This window comes from Cuculus canorus, chromosome 18 (assembly GCF_017976375.1).
Source record: "Cuculus canorus isolate bCucCan1 chromosome 18, bCucCan1.pri, whole genome shotgun sequence".
NCBI lineage: Eukaryota > Metazoa > Chordata > Aves > Cuculiformes > Cuculidae > Cuculus > Cuculus canorus.
This window is the reverse complement of record NC_071418.1, coordinates 2391189-2408499: the sequence shown is the minus strand read 5'-3', so window position 1 is coordinate 2408499 and position 17311 is coordinate 2391189. Positions and strand designations below refer to the sequence as shown.

Here is a 17311-nt window from a genome sequence, read left to right as displayed (position 1 = left end):
AATACTACACAGGAAAATGGGACACGTGGTGCAATTCTGTGATTAAAACTAATCTGAAAAAAAAAAAAAACATGCCACACACTCACCCCACCTGAGCTATTGTGTTTGCTTTTATCATTTTTGAGACTAAACCAATGTTTTATTTTTCTCTTACTTTGCTTCTTCATCTCTGGCAACCAGCAGGGACATGTGATTCGACGCTGATGCTGTTCGCAAGATGTCAACAGCCCTAAGAGGGGAGAAAACAACCAAATAAATATACCAGGGTGCTGGCAAGGAGTACAAGGTGAGTGATGGTGGAAGAGCAAGGAAATGAGTGCATTCTTAACATAGTTAATTATTCTGCCTGCGAGAAAATGTGTCTCCAAATGAAGCACTGGAGAATGGAGCAACAGACAGGCCGTGGTGAGTCTGTGCCTGCCGACAGGAATAAACTGAGATTGCCCTCTGTCTCTCTCTCCCTTTCTGTCTTCATTTCTCCTTGGTTCATCCCACTGTCTTCCTGGAGCTCCTTCAGGATTAACAGCGCACACATAGCAAAAAACTCTTGTTCAGGTATGCTTCATAGCTCAGGATTCCCTGCAGCAATATATGCTGTGATTTTGCTTTGAATTTTAAACCTACATCACCAGCGCTAAGCTGTCTTGATCTTGGGTAATCCAGGTACAGAAACCATCCAACATATTCTACAGGTTTTTCCTTCTTCATCATCCCATTAGAATAATAGTCAATATATACATCACTTACATTCACAGTTATTGAATCAAGAGAGAGTTAGAAAGATATTTTAACAGATTAATGTGTTTTCACGCTTTTTTCACAAGTCCTGTCTCTTTTCCACAATTATAGGATAAATTAATTGCCAGTTAAACTCCCAGCACCTCAGTGGAGTTATTCTCTTTTAAGCAGTGGTCAATAAATGTCAAAAAAATCCATATATAATATTCCAAGCTCTAATAAACATTTAGTACTCAGTACAAACATACCTTTCATTGGTTACTCCAATTAAGTTTTCTCCATTGACATCCAAAATTAGGTCACCAGTGAGCAAACGGCCTTGTAATGAAATCAACAGTAATGCATGAATCAACAGAAAAATGGTGAACATATATCATGGTGATCAAACAGGGCCTTTTCTTTCAATTTTACGTGATCTAATGTAATAAACAACCTTACAACTTTTAGAAGACTGGGTTCTGATCTTAATTAAGCTAGGCTGTTGTGATGAGAATAATAACTATCAATCGGTCCCATTAACTGCAGAACAGCCACTGAAAATAAGTGTTATTTAGCTATTCGTATTATTTAGCTATTCGTATTACTTAAACATAGCGCAAATATTTGTGAGGCTTTGCATTTCACAGTTGTGGAATTAACTTTCAGCTGAATTTTGCTCTTAAAATACATCTAAGTTACCATGTATAAAAACATTAATGTTTTATACATTAATAAATACATCTAAAGGATTTTTTAGAACCTATTCTATTTTTAACCTTCTGCAAACTTCAAGTTTAGGAACTATGAATTCTGAAGGAGATTTAGATTATTATAAAATGATCTTTCTGCACAAGACCAGAAAGAATCTCAAAGAAACTCATATCTAGACCTAGGAGAGAAGTATATTCTGTAACTTTATTATTGCAAACTTTACCTAGTAATCTATCTGGTTCTGTAAAGGAAACATCACTCTTGTTCCTCACAAATTAGAAGAGATTCGGCATCTCAACACTCATTTAGCAGTGCTGAAAGACTGTCAGGTGCTTTTACACCAGCCATAGCTTGATTTGAACACATTCTCAAAAACCAGAAGTATTAAAATCTTTTCTCATTGAAGGGTTCAAGCTGAGTATCTTTATCTTAAAGTAAGTCCCAGCATCACGAATCCTGACTAAACCAAGCTATTTTAAAATATCCCCATCCACAATGTAAAACAGAGAAGACTTCTTCTGACAGCTTTTTATATGCAGCATGTTTGCAACAAAAAGAAATTAAAATTCCTCACTATCTACCGCAGCCACTCCTCCAGGTAGAATTCTCTTGATGAAAATCCCATAATCTTCTGCCGTTTGTGCCCGATAGCCTCCAATAATTTTAACTCCTGCAGAACAAACAAAAGAAACACACAAGAAATTGGTTATTCCACCTACTGTGCTAAATGGACTTACAGGCAAATACATAAAAGCCGGATAAATTAAACTTCTACTGAAGACAACGTGAACTGGAAAAGCCCACCAGGTGCTTTTAGATTTGGTTTACTTTGAATGAACAGGATGTGAAATCTCATTACCTAATCCATTTTGACAATCAGAAAATGAAATGCGGTGAACAGCTCGATTGATTCCATGAGGGCCCATGATAGTCCTAAGGAATAAAACATGAGTCATTAAAAGGCTAATTAAAAGAATGTATATAAAGCTATGTTAATACAGAAGAAATTACAGTGACCACGCTTTTAACTCTCATACAAACCAAACTCTGTTTTCTCTACTGACAACTTTATTTTGTTTGATATTTCCATGCCATCTCATCCCCCACTGAAAAATCAATCGCCTCATAGCAAGTATAAGATGGCACGGTAAAATAACGGATGCATAGCTTATAAAAAGGATTATGATTAAATAGCAACAAAATCCCACAGCCTGGTCCAGCTCAGCATTCAGGCAATAAAATCAAATCATAATGGCTTAGATCAGGTAATGAATATTGAAACAAAACCACCACTGAGGCAGTGTATATAAAAATATTTGCTATGATGCCTAACACAGAATTTTGTGGTCATTTATGAACATAATCATTTCCCTACAGTCCCTCATTCCTTCACTCAGCGTTGATTCTGCTCTCTGCTGCCTGCTCCCACGTACCCTCCCACCCCAAGATAAAATACCAGGATAACACTTGAAACTGTCTAAAGGCAGATGAAAATTTTGGAGGCAGTTGATGGTGGTCAAGGATTAAAGAATACAAAGTAAAATTATAGTCTTGAAACCTAAATTTACATTTATTTTAGAAACATGCCCAGCCTACTGCCCTGAGAACATCGAGTGCTAAGAACTCCTGTAAGTCTAGATTATCTAAACTTTATCATTTTTTATTTTCATTAAGATAAATTATCATAAAAAAATTCAAGTTGTGTGCTCCTTCATCTTCCCAGTGTATGATTTTTGGAGAAGGGTCACCAGATCCCTTCTGGAAAAAGCAGAGGCACCACTTAGGTTTTTGTGCTTTGACCTACATATCGTTCTGCACTAGACGGCAAGTTGCGTTTTCTAGAGCATGATGTTAAAGTGAAATGGAACAACTAGAATGCATTAGCAGGGGCGAAAAGAAGATCAAAGTGGAGGACATAGTGACCCAAATCCTCCCACGCAACCAAATCCAGCACACGGCCTGAACTCTATGCCTGAAACTGGGTATTTCTGCAAAAGCTGGAGTACCTGTCATTAAAAAGTGCTCAGGCAGAGGGAAGAGAAATCCAAGAGTCCAAATGTTCCCCCATTCTAGCACCAGGCAAGAGATCCAGCTCCTGCAGGACATCCCTAGGTCTTTCAGTTGTGTGTAAGGAAACTGGATGAGGTTTTTATCAAGGGCTAAGCAACATTTTGTTCCATAACCTCAAATTTGCAAGTATTTACAAAATTATACTTTGCTTCAGAAAGGCTGACCCTAAGAACAGACCTAATAATTCAATTCTGTAACCAAAAAGGAAGCCTATGCTTCAAACGTTGTCTCATTTTCACTACAGGATTTCTTGCAGTAAAAACTAAAATGAAATGATGCAACTTAGTGAGCGCATTCAGCCCCTGACAAGCCTGCGTGTGACCTCACTGCTGCGTGGCACAGCAAGGCACGCTTCGTGAGGCTACAAGGGAACCAGACTACTTCTACCTAATCACAGTCTGAAAGGACGAATTAAGTCCTTAAGTCTGCTATTTCTGTAATAAAACTTATTTGATAAATGACTTCTATACCACAACAGCAGAGTATTTTGCATTTCTGCCTACTACATCACTTCAATTATCCCATGAATTTAAACTGGTTTGAAGCTGGAAGACAACATATTAGTCATTTTCATTACTGGTCTGTCCTGAGTTGTATCCATCTTTGAAAACTTTAATGAGGGATGTTTCAAATAAGCAGACAATTATTCTGTTTTTCCTGTCTTGCCTATTGTTACTGTTGTTCTGTTTCTTCCTCTACACTCACAGCAGTTTTCACGTAGCAGCTGTTTATTAAACAAAAAACCAGGAACAAATGGTATTTCAACCTCCCACAGAAGTTTACTTTGGTGAAGTCTTAAAAGATCAAATCTTGGACTTTAAGCCTAAATTCAGAGTTCACAGAAATGGGAGAACTTATTTATACACTACCATATAAAATCATCGTGAGGTATGATCAAATCTAACTTAATAGGAAGACTTAATAGGAAAGGGTCTACACTTCTAGAAGCAGTCCGCAAAACTTCCAAAAGAGAGCTCCTAAGATAAAATGGATTTAGACAGAGGATCCATAGAACATACAGAGTAATAAATCACAACAGAGAGGAACAGGGTATCTCAGTGAAACTGTCACGATGTTGCCACCTACAATTAGAAAGAATCCCTTTGAGCAGACACCTTTACAAGGCATTCAGTTGTCCTTATGATCTGAAGACTAAATCCCTCCAAAACGTACAGTTTAAAATCACTTTATTACATAAAAGTAAAGGCAAGGACCTTCAAAAGCCTCAAATTTGTTCAGCGTGTCGCATCTTGCTGACTTTTGGTGTTAGTGTTTCTCCCCTGTCACTTCAAGGATCAAGTCAAGGTACTTGCCACAGTTCTTACAAAATAAACAGGGCTTTAACAGTTTCACTATAATGACTTGAATTTAGCACCCATTCATCATTTATCTCATGTTATCATTATAATGAAATGTTAGAATACTTCCCTCAAAGCATTAGATATAAGCTCAACAGCATAAGTAAGGGAATAGGCTTCTAAGCCAATTGTAACAAAAACATATTCACTGTTCTTTGTAGAAAATTATACAAATTAAGTAATCGGATGTCGCTGCTTGTTCCTTGAGAAGTCAGAGAAAAACACTTGCACGCAAGCTTTTAGCACACAGAGATGAAAAGATGTGAGGCAACAGCTGAAACAAACAAGCAAGACTTTACAAAATGTGTACTAAAACATACTAAGTTCAACACTCCAGATGATGTCCTGGAATGCTAACAGGAGAACCGTGGATAATTTTCTATAGATGTTCTAGTAAAGGCAATTAAAATGGAGACTTTATAGTTTTCTCTATTACTTTTTAGCAGCACACTCGAGGAAGTTCAACAGCTTTAAGTTTTCTATCCCCTGAAGACTTATCAGAACATAGAGCTCCAGATATTTTTGTGATTTGTATCGCTGAGAAATTCTTAGTCTTTCATGTGCACAAATAAAGTATTTATCTAGATTTATCAATGGAAGAATAATCCCCTTCCCTCACACAACAGATACTACTTAACATCTAAAAATCTAAATGATAAACTCTGGCTGCTTATAAAAAGCAGCTGAAAATGCCTATAGCTTTCAAGTTATCTTTACTGTACTTTTCCCAATTACAGACTAGAAAAATGATGCCAGAACCCAATGCTTAAGCCTACCAGTATAGGAGAGAAAGACCATCAAAACGCTCGGGTTCATCTTCATCTCCTGGTGAGAGCAGGGACATCCTTCAGCACAGCAGTGGAGACAAGGACAGAGCAACCAAAAGACACCAGCAGATTCCTGTTCAGCCAGATAAAGCCTACGTGCAGGACAATTTGTGCTGCTAACTAAAACGAAACCAAACAGACAGAGCTCCAGACGAGTGTCTCTGCCTACTTAATCTTCTCTGAAACCCTCTGCGTCACATGGACTAATTCATCCACAGAGGTAATGTTTACTTTTCCTCTGTTTGAAATGGCAATTTAGAGCAACTTTACAGACTGATAAATGCAAAGGAGAAAAAAAAATCTACTTGCGCTCACTACACCTGTGATTATGCCATCTGAAGCTCACAGCTGAAGGCAGATAATTTAAATAAAATAAATATATTTTTCTCATGTTCTTCCCATAATTTATTTACAGCCAAACAAGGTCAAAAGCAATAACTCGTGACCTTTCTAAAGCACCTTCCGAGCAGGTTGGATTATGGACATCCACACTCAAAAGGGAAAGCCAGCAAGGCAGGCAGACTGAAAGCATTAATGAAACAAACCCATTATGCTATTACTGTACTTTCTCAGTCACAGTACTGACTTCTGTCATGCTTTAACTTGGTTTTTAGTCTTTCAGCATCCAACGTCAAAAGCTACTGCAGAACTTGGGTTACGTATTTGCTGTAGAAATGGAAGAAGACACATCTGGTGTACTGTGAAAGCAAGTAAACGTGGTGAATTTATACCATTACACTGAGGATAATCTAGTTGAAAAAGTAAAAGCTATACCACTGTGTCCAGCAGTAAGACTCTCCTGATACAAGGCTTGGTCCGTGTGTGTTTTCAGAAGTTCAGAGCTTCTGACATCAGCTTGGTTAACTACTATTTTCTTCTCAGCTTGCATCAGAAGATGCACTCCTATTATTCCCTCTTTCTTAAAGATTACAGTTTAAAATAAAAACTAAATATCCTATGTTCACCAAGGACTTTGTATCGGCAGAAGGTGAATCCTCTCTAGCATGGAGCAATCCTGTGAGGAGACAGCATCTGTCAGGTCTAGAGCTGCCCAGCAGGACAGCGCGGCTGTGCCAGGAATCCATATGCTTATCCCAGGCACCTTTTTTTTTCTTTAAAGCTGTAGTGACTGTGGTTTCGTTAGCGTGTAGTTGTCCTGGGGAAAGGATCTTTTTGCTTATAGGCAGTGTGCAGTAGAGTAAGCAAATACAGAGAGGTCAGCATGTGCAGCCCACAGCCCTGCAATCCACACGGATGAGAGGGGCAGGAGGGAAAAGGGACCCACAACGGGTGAAGGAGCACACCTGCGGTGGAAGTGGGATTCCTCTCTCAGTCAGTTTAACTCTGCCAGTGTTCTTGCTGTTACCATCCCATGAAAGAGAAGCTATCAATTAGGCTATTTGTATTTTCTCTTCTGTAACCTCGTCTGGAGCAAATCTTTCTCCAACAAAATTGTCAGTGTTCTGAACACCAGTGGATCTCCATTTGTGGTACCAGTATCAGGAACACTTGTCACAACAGATCACCCGGATCCAGATGGCTTGTTTCCAATGTCACGTTTGCTGCAGTAGAAACACACACGGTCCACATACTCCTGACTAAAAGTATGACTCAAGGCTATGCATTTCCATTATTAGAAAGCAAAAAATAAATTTTATTAAACCAGAAATAACAAGCTTCTCAACAATTTAAGCAGATACAAAGTAGTATTAAGCTTCCTATTACTCCCACCTCTTTTTATTAAGAGTAATTCTCAGGAATACATCACTTGTTCAAACAGTTGCTCCTCTATTCCCTCTTCAGAGTAATCTATGCACGGTTCAAACCCATTCCCAAGGCTTCCCTCCCTTTTGGCCTCAAACTGCTGTGGCTCTGCTGCCTTTAATGTTTCTAAAGGGCTCCTATTAAAAAATGGTGAACCATCAGTTCTCTTGCAAGTTCTCTGCCTGTCAAGAAAGTACTCAGGGAAACACAAATTACTTCTGGAAAGATCCAGGAATACTGTACCCCATAACACTTAATATCAGTAAGTAAAACTAAATTTTCAAGAGACATTTTTCGTTACTTCATGCACCAAACCAACTAAGATTCCTTTTCAAACAGCTAGTGAACTCTTCCATTCTGGCAACGTTATTAATTATGACTCACCTCTCTCTAAGGAAGATTTGTAATGCTTTAGCAATTGAGATGGATTATAGGATAATTCAGCAGATGACAAAGATTTGCAGAATCTTTGGAAGCAAGTTTCATGAGATCTTTTTGTTATCAATAAAACAAACATCTTTTACAAAAATCCTATGCAAGTGCCCTGTGCAGCTGTAGCCTTTTGGGTTCCCTAACCCTAAGAGGTAGAAGTTCATTAAGATACCAAGGACCACAGCCAAGAGAACACTGTTACCACATAGCATGAATACACACTTACTCTGATCTATGCAAACCCACTAATTATTCAAAATACATTTTGCTGATTAGGTTCTAAAGATTAAAAGACAACATATGTTATTACATAGCAATTGTTACTCATGAAAAAAAAAGCTTGAGCAACACTAATTGTGGATAAACATGAATGGTTTGAGGCTAACCCCTTGTGTAGAGAAGAAAGGTATTACTTAAAGTGTAGATAACCCTCAATTAACATATAACCGAATACATTCTTAAAGCATTGTGCACCGATACTGTCTCGCAGAAAAAGATTTAATAAATAAGTACAGAAAACTACAGGCTTCCATCATCACGTAACCGAAGTGCAGTTATACGCACCTTTCATCTTCATCTCCTATGTAAAAAATTGCCTTTGGAATACAGTATCTGGTAACTATTCCTATAATATACCTTCCACCCAAGTGTCACAAGCCAGAGTGTGTCCTTGTATCACATACCCTGGATTTCCATAGGACTAGCAGTGTTTGCTTCCTTAGGTCCCAGTAAAAAGGAGGTTAATTTTCTTAATGTTTTGCGGATTTGTTTTTTTAAAAAAAATCATGTTCTTTATGAAGTGGTGTAATTCAAAAGCTATGCTAAATTGTTTGACGATACTTTTGAATATTATTTGCTGTATTCTATTGCACAAACACAGCAAACATGATAGTCCAGCAAGAGCTCTCTGTGCCTGGTTTCAATTATGGTTTTGATGACAGCGTCGGCATGGTAACTTAGCCATTTGGGAAGGGTCTGGATTACGATGCTCTATCACAACTGAATCCACGTTTGCCATTTAGAATCTGAATCAACTTTTAACTCTGACAATGTTACATTTTACAGAATTAATATAATTATCATTATCTATCTCATGGCAATGATAAAAAATAAGATTGTTCCAAAGCAGTACACATAAAACATTAAAGGCCTGCCGACATAGTATCCATTACACAACGCATTATAATATGTAACACCATCCCGTGTCATGTGTTACTGTACTTAACCTGGATGTGCAAAGAAGTCATTTGCTATAGGTCTTACAAGTACTTTTTCATAGCTGCAGAAGCATTAAGGAACTTCTATTTTTATGTCTACAGAACCAGTCCAAACCAAGTGCTGATTAACTTGATGAGAGCTTAAGAGCCATTTCTCCTCTTTAAGTGTAAATTGCCTGCTGTTAGCATGAGCTCTTCTAAGATATTACTTCAGACTGTTTCACTACCAAAGTTATTTTTACTTAGGACTTCATCAAAACAAGATCCTAGCAACGTAACTAGAATTTTCATATTACAACCCAGGAACTGTGGAATTCCTGCATGTAGGGAAAAAGCATACTTACGTTTTATCAGGATTTGTTAGGGAATCTGTACAGGACATCTTCTTAGGTGCACTATTTTAATCAGTTCAAAATGAAGAATTCTGACACATGAAGCACTAGCCCGTAACCAGGATATTTGCTGTAAAAACAGGAGAAATCACCATTTGAAATTCACATGGCTGTTTATTTTCAGACCCTGACAACAATTCTTATTTACTACTGACCAGCTGCAGTCAGGTGGGAAGAGAGAATGTGGATGATAAACCAGATGCAGGTCCTTGCTGAAAACAGTAAGCAGTTAACAACTCAACTTCACTGTATATTGTACCAAATGTCTGACGTCTTAATTTGCCCCTAGTTTATAAGGCAGGAATCAGGGTAAACCTGAATCTCCTGTGACTGAAATAATCTCAAAAACAAAGTAATCGAGATTACAATTCCAGGATAAAGTAGTGTAACTGCTAAAGCCATAAACAATCTTGTATTTTTTTTCAGCGAAGGTCACTTGGGGAGGGAAAGTTGTTTTGAACATGATAAAGTGTTTTGAGTACCTTGTTTTCTCAAGTTTTTTAAACTTGCTGTCTAGTACACAGTGCCCATGGAATTCTCATGTGAAGAAGGTAAGACACAGGCCAAAATACACACAAATTGGGTTTACATACCACTAATGTAGCAAATAAACAGTAATTCACATTGTATTTTTATTAGCGCTTATGTGAGGTCAATAAGAAAAGCAATCCTAAAAGTACTGAGCTACCAGCATTTGAGCAAAAATAGTTGTTTGTATCAGCAGCGAATCTCCCTGACCTCCAGAGCTGCACGGCCAAACCCTCCCTGGGGAAAGGGATCCCTCTGAGGACACAGGGAGACGGTGAGCTCATCAGACAACACACCGGCAAAGGATGGCAATGGGCGCCAGGGGTACCAGTGACACGCTACCAACCTGGGCTAAGGCACAGCAGGCTTCCTAGGCACAGGGTCAGCCTCCATGAAACCGCACCGACACGTTCTTGTGTGTTTATTATTCCTGCATAGAAAAAGTGTTACATTTACTTCGGAATACTGCAGGTTTTTTTCCTGCAGTAAAGGCCCTCAGCTTTCTGGCTGAAGAATTAAAAATAACAGGATCTAAATAGAGGAAACATCACAGTATTGCTTTGAATCATCACAATACAGAATCATGGAATGGTTTGTGCTGGAAAGGACCTCAAAGCCTATTCAGTTTCACCCCCTGCCATGGGCAGGGACACCTCCCGCTGGATCAGGGGCTCCGAGCCCCATCCAACCTGGCCTGGAACCCCTCCAGGGAGGGTGCAGCATGGTTTCTCTGGCCAACCTGGGCCAGGGCCTCCCCACCCTCACAGGAAAACATTTCTCCCTAAGATCTCATCTAAATCTCTTATGTTTCAGCTGAAAACCATTCCCCTTTGTCCCATCCCTGCACTCCCTGATCCAGAGTCCTTCCCCAGTGTTCCTGGATCCCCTTGCAGCACTGGAAGCTGCTCGAAGATCTCCTTTTGAAACATCCCTTTGAAACACATTGCTTTGAAACATGACGATAATGCTTCATGCTGGGCTTTGCCATTCCCTTAACACATCTGAGTGGGAAATGTAACTGGGAAATGAAGCTGTCTCGGGAACTGCCAGATCCCCAGGGCTGGAGGCAGGGCAGGGGAAGAGCAGCAGTGCTCCAGAGCAGCAAACCCAACGCAGCCAAGTTTCCACAGTGCTGGGAGCAACCAAGTGGTGAAAAACCACACCGTGAGCGCCTGCCCGGCAGCTGTGGCTTTGGACAAACTGGGACTGGGCACCACGGTAATAGTTAATAGAATCATAGAGCAGTTTAAGTTGGAAGGGACCTTAAAGATCATTTAGTTTTGCCTCCCCTGCCATGGGCAGGGACACCTCCCACTGGATCAGGGGCTCCAAGCCCCATCCAACCTGGCCTGGAACCCCTCCAGGGATGGGGCACCACCACTGCTCTGGGCACCCTGGGCCAGGGCCTCCCCACCCTCAGTGTGAAGAAATTCTTCCTCATGTCCAGTCTAAATCTGCCCTTCTCCAGTTTACCCCCATCACCCCTCATCCTATCACCATCAGTCTTTGTAAACAGCCCCTCCCCAGCTCTCCTGTAGCCCCTTCAGGTGCTGGAAGGTCGCTGTAAGGTCTCCTCGGGCCGTTCCCCTCTCCAGGCTGAACACCGCACGTGAGGAGACCCGAACGGCGGCGGAGAGAAAACTGATATAAAACAGAGCGAGGACAAAGGCACCCCTCTCGGCGGTCCCCCCCAGCCGCCCGCAGCAGCAGCACGGAGGCCCGGCCGGGAGGTCCCGCCGTCACCCACCCTCCCCTCCGGGGCTGCCGTTACCTCGCTGCGAGCCCCGACCGGTCCCGCCAGCGGGAGACGCGCCCGGAGGGGCTGTGGGGACGCGGCCCCACCCACGTGTCCCGCCCACAGACGCGCCCCTCCGACATTGACCCCGCCCACTCCACACCACCCACGTGACCCCGTCTGTGGCCACACCCCCGCCACTGACCCCGCCTACTCACTTGCATGACCACGCCCATCAACCACGCCCCCACATTTCACTCCCCACGCCCCTCTATCCCGACCCCGCCCACCCCGCCCCTTCCCCATATGACCACGCCCTCTAGCAACGCCCACCCACCCCGACCCCGCCCCACTCACCTTTTCCTTACGTCACCACTCCCACTGACCACACCCCTGAGCTGACCCCGCCCCGCAGCGGTAGAACCGCCCCTGCCCATGTGACCTCGCAAATTGACCCCGCCTCTCCACCACTGACCTCGCCCACTCCGCCCTGCCCCTGTGACCAAGCCCCATAGATGACCCCGCCCCTTAACCCGGTCCTCACGTGACTCCGCCCCTTAACCACACCTGCCGCCTCTTCTCTGACCCCGCCCCTTTCCCTGACTCCGCCCACTCGCTCTGCAGCGACAGCTCCGCCCCTGTCATGCGTAACCACGCCCCTTTCCCCGCCTCTTCTTTGACCCCGCCCCGCCTCGTGGCCCCACCCCGTGGCCATGTTCTCGCGAGAAGCACCGCCCTCTTCTCCCCGCCCCACCAACGCGCCCCACCTCGCGAGAAACGAGCTCTCCCGCACCCGCCCCGCAGCCAAATCTCGCGAGAGGCGCGCCTTTTCGCCGCCTCGCGGGGCCAAGTCTCGCGAGAAGTGTGCACTCCCCGCCCCGCAGCCAAATCTCGCGAGAAGTGGGCGCTCCATGTCCGGCCTCGCCAGCAAATCTCGCGAGACTTGTGGCGCTCCGATGCTGCCGTGCGGGCGGTGCTGGTGGCGGTGCGCGGCGCTATGGCGGCCGCGGGGCCCCGGGCCGGTGCTCAGGGCCTCTGCCCCGGCACCCTGGTGCGGGCTGGGGGTGGGCGAGGCCCGCGGGCTGCGGAGCTCCAACCCCTTCACGCGCGGGCAGGAGGAACAGTGGCGGCGCCGCAACCGTTCGGCGCTCGCCTACATCGCGGCGGCCGCCGTGGGCATGGTGGGCCTGTCCTACGCCGCCGTGCCGCTCTACCGGCTCTACTGCCAGGTACGGGGGGGCCCGGCGGGGCCTGGGGAAGCTGCGGGGCCCTGGGTACCGAAAATACGGCACTTTAGCTCTCTGAGGCTGGTTTTGGAGCACCTTTTACCCATCCTGGCAGCACGAGGGAGGGGGTCTCCATCAACCGCGCAGCGAGACCAGAGCTGGGACAGAATGTATTTCCCACTTGCGCGAGTGTAAATCTTCCCAGAAATCTCATACGTGTTCGATTCCTCTCCAACGACTCGTTTTAATGTTGTTATGAACGTAACAGTCAAATCTCTGCTAATTGGGAGGTGGCTCCAGCTCTGCCTGCCCTTGCGTTTGAGACGGGGAGAGACTGTAAACGGGGTTAGAGAAAACCACCCCTCTGTTCAGCACAGATCAGACTGAACACAGGGTTGGTGGGTCTGTAAAAACACTGAAAAAAACATGCTGTAAAAAAAATATGCTGTTAGAGGGACGTTCTGTTTGACTTAAAAAGAATACAGTTACTTGGATGAGCTTGTAATAGTAACTGCTTTCTGCATCACAACAAGATGAAAGCTGGTTACAGAATATATTTCCTACTTCCATACGTGTGTATAAATTTTCCCAGAAATCTTAGAATCATAGAATAGTCTGGGTTGGAAGGGACCTTAAAGATCATCTAATTCCAATCTTCCTGCCATGGGCAGGGACATGTCCCACTAGATCAGGCTGCCCAAGGCCCATCCAACCTGGCCTTGAACACCCCTTGTGCGTATTCTATTACTTTGCAAGGACTCATTTTAATCTTACTATGAACTCCATAATAGTCTAATCTCTTGCTAATTTGGAGCTTTGGAGCCAGCTCTCTGTCTGACCTTGTATTCGAGACAGGGAGAGACTGCAAACAGAGGGGATTAGAGAGAAATACACCTCTTTAGCACAGATCGTACTGGACACAAGACATTATCATCTCCAAAGAATGTGTAGAAAAACAGTGTTTGAAAGAAAACATGCTGTCAAAGTGACATTCTGTCTCGCTTTCAAAAATGCAATTACTTAGGTGAAATTTGCCTCTGCTTCTTGTATAACACTGACTGCCTGTTCCTCCCTGCAGGCCACGGGGCTGGGCGGGACGACGGGCGTGGGCGGCAGTGCAGAGCGGATTGAGCACATGGAGCCAGTGCGGGACCGGGTCATCAGGGTGACATTCAACGCGGATGTGCACTCCAGCATCCAGTGGCACTTCAGGCCCCAGCAGAGCGAGATCTACGTGAGTGAGGGGCGCCCAGTCCCACCCCCCCAGGGCTGCTTGTGAGGGACAGCATAGAGTCATGGAATGGTTTGGGTTGGAAGGGACCTTGAAGCCCATCCAGTTTCGCCTCCCCTGTCATGGGCAGGGACACCTCCCGCTGGATCAGGGGCTCCAAGCCTCATCCAACCTGGCCTTGAACACCTCCAGGGATGGGGCAGCCATGGTTTCTCTGAGCCAGGGCCTTCCCACCCTCACAGCAAAACATTTCTTCCAAGGATCTCATCTCAAATCGCCCCTCTTTCAGCTAAAAAACATCCCTACTCATCCCATCCCTGCACTCCCTGACCAAGAGCTCCACCCCAGCTTTCCTGGAGCCCCTTTCACTACTGGAAGGCTGCTCTAAGCCTTCTCTTCTCCAGGGCGAACAGCCCCAACTCTCTCAGCTTGTCCTATGGGAGGTGCTCCAGCCCTCACATCATCTTTTTGGACTCACTTTTAATTGGTTTCTGAGTCCTGTAGTGCAAGAAAGATAACCTCAAAACTTATGTGCATATTAAATAGCACTCTATGCTGCTAAACTGCCAGGAATAGTAGAAGTCTCAGAGGCAAACTGGCCAAGATTAAAAATGCACACATCGAACATTACTGATGCATTTGGTTTTCAATAGGGGTGAATAGTATATAAACTAAATGTTTGTGAAATAGCAAAATAACCAATTTGAAACAGCAAAAATGAGCTAATTCTAGCTAAAGTCTAACGAAGTCTAAGAGTGCTCTTTGAGGGGTGGAGGGCTGCAGTGCATTAAAAAATAAATCACTGTGTGATTACTTTACACAGGTGGTACCAGGAGAGACTGCACTGGCTTTTTATAAAGCGAAAAACCCTACTGACAAACCTGTCATTGGAATCTCTACCTACAACGTGATCCCCTTTGAAGCAGGACAGTATTTCAATAAAATACAAGTAAGTGTGAGCAAAGCAAAGATTACATTTTCCTGTACAGGAATGGGAACGGTTATCCGTAAATTAACTTTTTCTTATTCTAATCTTGGATACCATTCCTTGTGTGCCAACATTTTAAGAAAATAGCTTGACTTTTTTCCAGCGGCAGCGCATCCATTCTTTCTTACCCATACTGTCTTCGGAACAAGCTGCAGTTTGTGTCCCGTTTGTGTGGCTCCCAAATATGTGCCACGTACAGCTGCCTCTGAGGCAGGTGGTGTCAATTGAACCTGGACTGCTTGATTTGCACATTGGGATATTTCATTAAAAGTCATTTTATTTTCCTTGTAACGCAAGAGGAACTGAATTGCTGTCCTGTTGCTCGTGTGGTCGAGCCTTCCCAGGATTTTAGGGATATACAGAGAATGGAGCTGATTTTAACACATGAAGCTATTGTTTTCTAATTGGTTTTTTTTTTCCTCTTCCATGCAGTGCTTTTGTTTTGAAGAGCAGCGGCTAAACCCTCAGGAGGAAGTGGACATGCCTGTCTTTTTCTACATTGACCCAGAATTCGCAGAGGACCCTAAAATGGCCAAAGTGGATTTGATCACCCTCTCTTACACCTTCTTTGAAGCAAAGGAAGGACAGAAGTTACCACTTCCTGGCTATCAGTAACGAGCGATCTCCACGCAATTTGTTTTCTGCTATCGGACCACCAGCTTTGAAATAATTTTTCATTGGGAATATGAAACTCTGTTATTAAACCACCCCAGGCACACGCTGGTAGGAAAGGATTCAATTCTTTTTTTAAAAAACTTAATTTTTTTTTTTAAAAACTTAATAGAACATTATTTCTTAGGGATAGTGTTTTCTCGTCAGACAACTGAAGGGAACATGCTGTTCCTGAGAGAGAGGGTTTTCTCAAGCCATCTTTTTATAACATAACGTAATACACGTTACCTGAATACTGTGATTTTTAAGCCCAAGTGTAAATTGAGAATTTTATTTAAAGACAGAGCAACGAATCACTGATCAGGTTTTTCTCTGGCTTTTATTTTGGATTTTTTTTTTGCTTTTATTAATCATCTAAAATTGCATTGGTAGCTCTGAAGGATAACTTCCATGTCGGTTACTTTATAAAGAAGTTAAAAACAGGTGATGAGTTCATGAGCTGTCAAAACTAAACAGAGTTATTAGACTGTATTGCCGTGTAACCTCCTCGTGGCACGCGAGCATTTGATGATTCAGAAGATGATGCACCCTCTTGAATTATTACTGAATCAGTAGTTCATTTGTAAGAGCAGACTGCTCTAAACTGTTAGCGTTTCAATGAGCAACACTAATTGAAGTGTTAACACGTCGAATCCATGGTGTGTCTTCCCTTTAGGAATACGGTCTTCAGATTTCGCTGTTGTGTTCAACTTAAACTAGCTGCAGTGCAACTTAAACTGCTGCCTGCTCTAAGCGCCACTGTGCACCTCTGCATGGAGACAAGCTCGGCTTGTGGATGAAAGGCTTTGAAGGAAAAGGCAGTAGATAAACTGCTCTGAACTGCAGGCTAATAGCAGAGGAGTCTACTCAAAATCAAGGGAGGGCATCGTCCTCTTTCCGAGGTTGAAGTCCAGCAAAGCCTGCCCAGCAGCCTCCCAGCGTATCAGGTACTCCTCAGTCCTGTTTACAGCCAGAACACGTAAGGCTCTATGTATGTAACTTCTCATTATCTGTAGAGTAGGGATAATAACACTTTATCACAGCTTTGCAAATGAGGCGTGGAGTTGCAGAGCAAGTTCAAGTGACCTACTCGTTTTCAGAGAGGAATTCATCTCATCTGCTAGGCCAGTTCTCTCTACGCCTTTCAGCAGATGAGGTGTTACAAATATTGGGTGGTTGGGACCCTAAAAAGGTGATGGTAAATCACAGACAACTTCACTTACCTTGGTCTCAATTATGCTTGCGTACAATAATTGAAAAAGTGCTTTTTTTGAAAGTCAAATGAATGCTACCTTTAAAATGCGTCATGGTACCATCATTTGTGTTGTTTAAATAGATTCTGGATGATATTCTTGTTCGGTCTTCACTGTATATTTATTAAAGTTTAAAACTTTTTGTTCTTTGATCTCTAGTGCATTTTATCCAGCAGAACATGTGGAGCCCACACAAGTGAGCTGTGCTGAT

At 43.3% G+C, this 17311-nt stretch overlaps 2 protein-coding genes across 4 annotated transcripts in view; one reads left to right on the top strand and one right to left on the bottom strand.

The window, feature by feature from the left end:
- The window catches only part of STXBP4 (syntaxin binding protein 4), a 67693-nt gene extending 55794 nt beyond the window's left edge, over positions 1-11899 (bottom strand). Inside the window, exons 1-7 of one of the 2 annotated variants that reach the window (XM_054083439.1) lie at positions 11788-11899; positions 10363-10446; positions 9441-9558; positions 2288-2361; positions 2003-2098; positions 987-1056; positions 155-229 (exon numbers count right to left, since the gene is read on the bottom strand). In XM_054083439.1, coding sequence (XP_053939414.1) covers positions 155-229; positions 987-1056; positions 2003-2098; positions 2288-2361; positions 9441-9478 — 353 coding nt within the window. In that variant the 5' untranslated portion in view covers positions 9479-9558; positions 10363-10446; positions 11788-11899. Of the gene's footprint in view, positions 1-154; positions 230-986; positions 1057-2002; positions 2099-2287; positions 2362-5632; positions 5850-9440; positions 9559-10362; positions 10447-11787 lie in introns of those variants that run through there. The other variant, XM_009563925.2, reaches the window with a different exon arrangement.
- Positions 11900-12647: 748 nt separating this feature from the next.
- LOC104061922 (cytochrome c oxidase assembly protein COX11, mitochondrial) lies at positions 12648-17302 on the top strand. 2 transcript variants are annotated; one of them, XR_008452812.1, is made up of 5 exons: positions 12648-12980; positions 14056-14211; positions 15032-15157; positions 15629-15919; positions 16524-17302. XR_008452812.1 is itself a non-coding variant. In XM_009563927.2 (4 exons), the coding sequence occupies exons 1-4, from the start codon at positions 12663-12665 to the stop codon at positions 15809-15811; spliced, it is 783 nt and encodes a 260-aa protein (XP_009562222.2). In that variant the 5' UTR covers positions 12648-12662; the 3' UTR covers positions 15812-17302. The 2 variants fall into 2 exon arrangements, 1 of the variants encoding a protein (XP_009562222.2); XM_009563927.2 differs by having other exon boundaries at positions 15629-17302.
- The last annotated feature ends 9 nt before the right edge of the window (positions 17303-17311 follow it).